This window comes from Triticum urartu, chromosome 2, assembly GCF_003073215.2.
Source record: "Triticum urartu cultivar G1812 chromosome 2, Tu2.1, whole genome shotgun sequence".
Classification (NCBI taxonomy): Eukaryota; Viridiplantae; Streptophyta; class Magnoliopsida; order Poales; family Poaceae; genus Triticum; species Triticum urartu.
Genome location: NC_053023.1, coordinates 262,231,717 through 262,240,533, shown reverse-complemented (window position 1 = coordinate 262,240,533; position 8,817 = coordinate 262,231,717). Strand labels below are relative to the sequence as shown.

The 8,817-nt window shown below is 44.0% G+C and overlaps 1 protein-coding gene and 1 pseudogene across 1 annotated transcript; both read right to left on the bottom strand.

The window, feature by feature from the left end:
• Positions 1-6,559: 6,559 nt before the first annotated feature.
• Positions 6,560-7,375, bottom strand: LOC125536985 (annotated as a pseudogene).
• On the bottom strand, positions 6,815-7,934 carry LOC125536986. Its single transcript, XM_048700276.1, has one exon. The coding sequence runs from the start codon at positions 7,631-7,633 to the stop codon at positions 7,394-7,396; it is 240 nt and encodes a 79-aa protein (XP_048556233.1). The 5' UTR covers positions 7,634-7,934; the 3' UTR covers positions 6,815-7,393.
• Positions 7,935-8,817: the final 883 nt, after the last annotated feature.

Sequence of the window (8,817 nt, the reverse complement as noted above, 5' to 3'; positions counted from 1 at the left end):
GCTTATCTTTTCTCTTTGCTTAAAAGCTTGTTTGGCTCCTTGATGTTTGAGCTCTTTTCTCATGCAATGCTTGACGAACCAAGATAGCAAATGAGTATGGGATGACAACTTTGTGACACAAGAGATGATACCAATATATGCAACAATGATGTATGTATGCTATGGGAAGTATGATCACTAATGTGCACAAGTCTCTTTGCCGGCAATACTCAATGGCTAGTCTCGATGGGTAAGCAACGCAAAGGAGTAAGGCTATGATGGCTATCAATGTAATGGCAAAAGTGATATGTCCAATACCAAAATGAGGTTACCGGTCTTGCTTCTGGTATGGTGTCAAAATGGTGGTACGAATACCAAGATGTAGTCGAGGTGGTCGTTGTTGATGACGATGTAGGACGGCGGTGATGATGTAGGACACGCCCGTGGCAAAGATGAGCGGCGGTGATGTCGATGTCGAACCGTACCTAGATAGCCGAAACACAAAAGGATACGGTACCGCACTCAAATTCTCAAACCTTGAAGTAGCAAATGTGTCGGAGAGCGAAACGGTCCAAAAATGGTTGGGTTATGCGGAAGTGGTGGAGGTATGCGGAAGTATATATGGTATATGGTGGGCACCAAAACAAAATTTGGTGGAAATTGGGCGGAAATCGGGGCGGTGGATGGAGATGTTGCTGCCAGGGGTCGGATGTCCGGGTGGAAGGCCGGATGTCCGGGCTTGACGGGCCGGATGTCCGGGCTCTGGATCCGGGGACGAACGGGATGAACACCGCGTGGAGAGATTAAATCCGGGCGAAATTCGGAGGAATTTGTGGATGGAAATTGGGGGAAAAGGATGGGAAGCTAGATCCACTCAAAACAAAGCAAATCCACGGATCCAAACCAACAAAATCTCAACACACCAACAAATCACAAAAAAAATTTGGGGCTATTTTTGGTGGGGAATTTTCGAATAAGGACAAAAAACAACAAAACAAGGCTAGAAACACAACGGGGAGGCTCCGAAATCGTGATCAACGTGGCTCTTGATACCAAGATGATGTAGGGTAGAACCCTAATCGGTCGATCTTTCACGAAAGGAGCGGATCCCGTGAAGAACATGAGGAACACAAAGAGGGAAACGAGGGAAATCACAAGGGGAGACACAAGAGGAACACTCAAACTAACAAGAACAAGTCACACAAGTGCTAGATCCTCGAATACATAAGAGAAGATACACGATCCACGGACAACTAAGGACGATACAAGTGTAGCCGGTCTTCTCCGTGAGGAGGTCTTGAGTTCTTCCCTAAAAAGGGATCTTGAATCCGCTTGGGGGGATCTTCTCTGGTGGAGGCTCGAATCTCCGTGGAGAAGGTAACCAAGTGGATGAGCAAAGCTCTCACACAAACATGAGCTAAACCTTTGCTAACCCTAGAAAGTTGTACGGGGTGGAGTATACATAGTCTAGGGGGAGAAGGGATACACGGGCCTCGGCCCTTCACTGTGCGCAGACAGGGGAGGCCGGATGTCCGGGCTGGTCGGGCCGGATGTCCGGGCTTTCAGGCGACGCCGGATGTCCGGGCTGGGGGGCGGATGTTCGGGCTGGAGTGGTGGCATTTGCTGCTCTCGGGTTCGGAGGGGCCGGATTTCCGGGCCGGTGGCCGGATGTCCGGGCTGCCGGGGTCGGATGTCCGGGGCCTTTAGCTTCCAGCGGCTGTGCTGTTGTAGTGGAAGACACTCCAAGGGCCGGATGTCCGGGGCCTGGGAGATGCTCTTGGCTCCTTCCGTTGGCTCTCCTCATCCGTGGACTTGGGGGCTTGTACATCTTCATGCGCATCTTCGGGAGGGCCCTCTTGGTGCCTAATCATGCACAACACCTCGGACTTAGGTAGTAGCCATGTCTCATGCATAGAAAGTGGAAGTTCGGAGAGGAGTGAGTTCACCTTATCTTCGATAGCTTTGGCTCGGGCTCGTGTCATTGGTCCAAGTGGTGTCGTTGGAGGTGTAGGTGCGTCCATGGGGATGATCTTAGGGTGCTCCGCATCACCCCCTCCCCAAGTCTTCTGGGTGTCTTCTGGTCCAAGAAAAATCATCGCGGAAGTTTTATTTCGTTTGGACTCCGTTTGATATTCCTTTTCTACAAAACTCAAAAACAAGGAAAAACAGAAACTGCCACTGGGCTCAAGGTTAATAGGTTAGTCCCAAAAATAATACAGAATGGCATATTAATGCATATAAAACATTCAAAACAAATAATATAATAGCATGGAACAATCAAAAATTATAGATAAGTTGGAGACGTATCAAGCATCCCCGAGCTTAATTCCTGCTCGTCCTCGAGTAGGTAAATGATAAAAACAATATTTTTGATGTGGAATGCTATCTAACATATTTATCCATGTAATCTTCTTTATTGTGGCATGAATATTCAGATCCATAAGATTCAAAATAAAAGTTTAATATTGACATAAAAATAATAATACTTCAAGCATACTAATAAAGCAATCATGTCTTCTCAAAATAACATGGCAAAAGCAAGTTACCCCTACAAAATCTTATAGTCTGGCTATGCTCCATCTTCATCACACAAAGTATTTTATCATGCACAACCCCGATGACAAGCCAAGCAATTGTTTCATACTTTTGGTGTTCTCGGAATTTTTCAATTTTCACGCAATACATGAGCGTGAGTCATGCATGGATATAGCACTATAGATGGAATAGAATATGATGGTTGTGGAGAAGACAAAAGGAAGGAGAAAGTCTCACATCAACTAGACATATTAACGGGCTATGGAGATGCCCATCAATAGATATCAATGTGAGTGAGTAGGGATTGCCATGCAACAGATGCACTACAACTATAAGTGTATGAAAGCTCAAAAAGAAACTAAGTGGGTGTGCATCCAACTTGCTTGCTCATGCAGACCTAGGGCAATTTGAGGAAGCCCATCATTGGAATATACAAGCCAAGTTCTATAATGAAAAATTCCCACTAGTATATGAAAGTGACAAAATAGGAGACTCTCTATCATGAAGAACATGGTGCTATTTTGAAGCACAATTGTGGAAAAGGATAGTAACATTGTCCCTTCTCTCAAATTCTCTCATTTTTTTGTTTGGGCTTCTTTGGCCTCTTTTATTTTTAATAAAGTCCGTAGACTCATCCCAACTTGTGAGAGAATCATAGCTTCTATCATCCTTTTCTCACATGGGACAATGCTCTAATAATGATGGTCATCACACTTTTATTTACTTACAACTCAAGAATTACAACTCGATACTTGAACAAAATATGACTCTATATGAATGCCTACGGCGGTGTACCGGGATGTGCAATGATCAAGAGTTATATGTATAAAAAATATGAACGGTGGCATTGCCACAAATACTATGCCAACTATATGATCATGCAAGGCAATATGACAATGATGGTATGTGTCATAATAAAACGGAACGGTGGAAGTTGCATGGCAATATATCTCGGAATGGCTATGGAAATGTCATAATAGGTAGGTATGGTGGTTGTTTTGAGGAAGGTATATGGTGGGTTTAATACACCGGCGAAAGTTGCGTGATACTAGAGAGGTTAGCAATGGTGGAAGGGTGAGAGTGCGTATAATCCATGGACTCAATATTAGTCATAAATAACTCACATACTTATTGCAAAAATTTATTAGCCATAGAAACAAAGTACTACGTGCATGCTCCTAGGGGGGATAGATTGATAGGAAAAGACCATCGCTCGTCCCCAACCGCCACTCATAAGAAAGACAATCAAAGAATAAATCATGATCCAGCTTCATCACATAACGGTTCACCATACGTGCATGCTACGGGAATCACAAACTTTAACACAAGTATTTCTACCAATCCATAATTACTCACTAGCATGACTCTCTGAGTTGATGAATGGACTGAAAGTTTTCCTCGTAAAAAAAGATCAACTCATCCATTTCACCCAAACTTTTATTCCTTTGTTGACTGACTGAGCTTTCCTTTTATATAAGGCATTCACTCTCTTCCTGGCCTAATTTAATTTTTGTGCAACAAAACCAATATGCATGTGGCTCCGGCAAAGGAGAGAGGTCATCATCAATACTAATAAGATTTATAACCACATCACCAAATCACCCAAGTCACCAATAACCACTCCATTGGTCTAACAAACCACACCATTGGTTTAACAATTTTTAATCTTACGGTCCAACATCGTACCTTCCCTCTCCCAATAAGAGCCACATATCAAATTTTTAACAGTATGCTCGAAATGAGGATTACATAACAACTGGATCAATAACGGGTTGGTCCAACCTCAAACTGATAATGTGCGAGACCTGACAGTTTGGAAGTGGGAAAACCAAATAGGACACGCTACATCACGATCCAGTCAAACCTTCATATTCCTCCTTTCATTTTGTTTATTATTGTACATCCAAGCAACACCCACAAAACCCAAATCAAACAAGTTCCAATTAGCAAGTACCGCACAAAATTTATTCATGAGCTTAGGAAATTTCTTATGAAAATCACCCACCATAAACCAAGGTCCAGAACCAAGAAATTTTACCCGCCCCAGCAAATCCCACATAGCAATACCATTGGCTAGCACAAGGTCCAAGAACGGCAGTATGATTGCATTCTCGAACTAAGGAGAATGTAAACTTATATCGCTAGAATTACCTGATCTGATTTTATAAATGAAACTCTTTACGGAAAAGCTATTTACCAAACGGCAGTAATTTTGCAACAGATCTGCACACGTCGGATGTCGTTCATTTCAGATCTTGCGGCCGTGATTTCAGGGCGGTTTTTTGGACCGGATTGATCGTGCGGGCGCATTTTTCTCGATCACGATCTCTGGTGCGATTTGTTTGACGTAATTGTCGAATCTTATTGCGGCAGTAATTTTAGAAAGTATTTTTGGGGCTCGATTTTAGAGTGTTTTATTAGTAGGAAAGGAAATAGGTGGCGTGATTTCCGGATCATGATCCCATGAGCATTTTAGGAAGGTTTTTAGTGTGATTTCAGGTTGACTTTTTAAGTAGAAAATAGTGTCAAAAAGTACTTGTGCCAATAATCAAACTATGACCATCTACTCGTGAGTTTAGCAAGCTAACCAGTCCAGATACTATTACTTCTTGTTGTGAGTTAAAGTGAAAACTTGTTTTAATCTGTTGTTTTGTACTAACACCTAGACATTGACGAACATTTGCTCTATTAAAAGTCTACTCCCTCCATTTTAAAATAGATGACCCAACTTTATATTAACTTTAGTATACATTTAATACAAAGTTGGGTCATCTATTTTTGAACGGAGGGAGTAACTACTAGCCCATGCATCGTGGCCTAATAACTGACATTTAAACACCAAACACCGCGGTAACTCTGATATGAGGGGAAAATATATCCCCAATAATTTTTATGTAAATAGCATGATAATATAGACTTCCCGGCCTCAAAACTTAGGTACAAATAACACGATAACTTTGACCCATGATTTTTTTTGGTTGGAAAATGGCAGGGGATAAAAGTTGATAACTCACGTACAAACACCGCGGTAAAGTTCGACTCCGAGATAAAAGTTGTTGAAAAACATACCCCCCCGATTACTTCATTGTAAATAGCATGATAATATATGCACATCACCGATGATAACTCATGTACAAACACCACAGACACTTTTTCACCCCGAAGATAAAAGTTGTTCAAAAGTATACCCGGGTAACTTTGGTGTAAATAACATGGTTGTACACTCATATCGGACCTGATAACTCACGTACAAATACCATTGATGAAAATTATACAACCTATGTACTCCGGTAACTTTTGTGTGAATACTGAATAGCATGGTAACTCACACGTTGTAGACCTGATAACTTATGTACCCCGGCCCTGATAACTTATGTACCCCGAGGGGTGGGGTTGATGGAATATCCCCCTGGTAATTTTTATATGAACAACATGATAACTCACACATCACAGACCTGATAACTTATGTACTCTGTTCCTCATAGCTTTGGTAGGGGGAGGGGTAGGGGTTGTCGAAATATCCCTTGGTAAATTTTGTGTGAATAACATTGTTGTGCGTGAGTTATCAGATTCGTGGCATATAAATTATGATGCCCTTTTGTAGAGAAGTTATTAGTGTGTGTTACAACAACTTTTCTTCTTTGCACCGAAAGTTACCGCAGTATTTGTGAGTGGGTTACCAGGTTTGTGGCGTATATATTACCATGTTTTTATAGAGATGTTATTTGGGGTGTTATAACAACTTTTTTTTCATGTGGTCAAAAAAGTTACCGCGGTGTGTATGTGTGAGTTATCATATTCATGGCATATAAATTACCATGCTCTTTTCTACAAATAAGTTGTCGGAATGTGTTACAACAACATTTTTTCTTTTGGTCGAAAGTTACCATGATGTTTCTGAGTGAGTTACATGTCATATAATTACCATGTTGTTTTTACAAATAAGTTATCGGGATGTGTTACACCAATATTTTTTTTACAACGGTGTTTGAGTTATCAGATCTGTGCTCGACGAATTACCGTGTACACAAAGGGAAGAAACTGGTAAAAAGGAATATTTCTGATTGCGTGTGTAGCAGTATAAATACTTACCGAATTTCTTTATAACTGTTAGGATTTAATTATTAGAGATAATCCTTGTTGTAAATAACAGCATGCACGGGATCCTCTCGAGGCAACTGCCGCCTCGTTCGTGCGGGAACCTCTCCAGGCAACCGTCGCATCCGCTCCTCGCATCCCCTCGAACAGGCGCATCTTCTCATAAGCGCTGATTCCCCTTTTATAAATGTGTGATCATCAATGGAATAAGACACTTCCATCAAATCATTCTTTAATACGTTATCAGCACTTGTCTCTGCCCAGAGCACGCATAGGCAAATCACGCCGGCGACAGTCGCCGAAAAAGAGAGCCAGAAGGGAAAAAAGGAAAAGGTGAGAGGATGCCTCGTGGTCTCCTGTCCTTCTTCCTGCACCTTGTTCGTAGCGGCGGTAGACGCTGACAGGGCCGTCGTCGTCGCCATGGTGTTGGTGGACTTCGCCGCCACAACCGCCACGCCCGTGATCTGCGCCGGTTCAGAGGCCACCGGAACGGTTTCCGTCGCCGCGGACCACGTCTTGGACATGGCGGCCGAGGTCGCGATGGTGCTGGGCCTTCTAATGCTCCGCCCGAACCGGCCATGCCGGCGGCGGCGCCGCTCCCGGCCTGGATTCTTGCCGGACTGGCCGCTCCAAACCTGTATGCGGACGAGGTACTAGAGCCCGCAGACGACGCAGTGGACGTCGACGTTGAGCCGGAACTTGCGGCTCCTCCACCACCACGCCCGTGCCTGGTGCATGGTTGGGGGCCTTGGATGGTCCTGCAACCACCCCCGCCACAAGATTACGAGGTCCAGGAGGAGGCCGAACCTGCGTCGCCTGTGCCGCCCGCGGAGCCCGCGCAGCCGAACTCCCCGCGTCTTCCATCTCTGACGCCGACGCACGAGGCGGCCGGCGCTGGGGCTTCTTCGTCGAGCGCTAGCCTCGGGCTGCGCCTCCCCGCGCGGGCTGCTGCACTCGGGGACGTCTTCGACAACTGGGCGAGCAGCTCCACTGGCCCATCGGCGCCCCGCCGCTGGCACATAGTGCCGCGGGCCGAGCTGCAACGCAGCCGCGCGGTGGTTCTTGGAATGGCCAACGGCCACTCCAACGGCGTCGCACCTGGGACGCAGCTTCCTGGTGGATCTTCTTCAGAGGAGGAAGATGCTGCGCCGGGGCCGTCGACCTCCTGCCGGTGAGGCAGTCGCTGGAGGCGGAGATTGGTGGTAGTGGTGCAGACAGCCACCGCTCGAGTTGGATTGGGGATGATTTGTCGATGGGAACGAAGTATCCCGTCGCCTCCCCTTATCCACTCGTGCGTGTGTATGGCTGTTGGACAGCCAGCACACTAGTCACTAATCCATGTTGTACGAGCAGCAGAGAAAAAAAAGAATAAAAAACGAAAAGAAAGAAGGTGACTTTGCCACGGTAGTAGGTTGTTCTGTTTTAGCCTATTACCATTATTTTTCGTTTTCTTTTTTGATTAGCTTCTAGTTTTTTCAGTTTTTGTACAGTATTTTCTAACATAGTACTATGTAATGTCTGCTTATGTAATGTCAACATGTTTATGGATGCAATCTTTAATTGCTACATGTTGATTGTGCTTGAAAATTATATGACTACTTTCAATTTTTGCGCATATCTTATGGATTGCACTTATGGCAATACATATAGCTTTGTTCACAACTGTGAGGTCTACACCATCTGGTGATTACCTTCAAAGTGTTTTAAGTAACACAAGGTTGTACAAAGTACCATAAGAATAAGGTCTACGCTACTTAGTAGTGATTACCTCAAAGCAAAAATGAAAGCACACATATTATGGCATGAAAATTGCCATACGAGTGTCTATGCCACTTCATGGTGACTACCTCTATGTGTTCTACAAAACAAAGATCTACGCCATTTTATGGTGATTATCTTTTGTAGAAAGTCATATTTTGGGTCGTTTAGGCTTTTCCTAGACCTTTATATTTGATTCAAGCATTTTATTTTACACACAATTAATTTACATAAGTGTAAATTAATGGGCATGATATTTTCATGCAGGATATGGCTGACATATCCAAGAAGAAATTTGCTGAGCTTGCCATTGATGGCAGAAACTATTTGACCTGGGCCATGGATGTCAAGATCAACTTGGCGGCCAAGAATCTGATCAACACTATAACCACACCTACTCAAGGTGCTCCTGCTATAGCAGATACGGCAAAGTATGCTTCTTTGCAT

Bases quoted from the DNA above. Each gene is read 5' to 3' on its own strand.
- LOC125536986 (XM_048700276.1), bottom strand. From the start codon at position 7,633: ATGTGCCAGCGGCGGGGCGCCGATGGGCCAGTGGAGCTGCTCGCCCAG.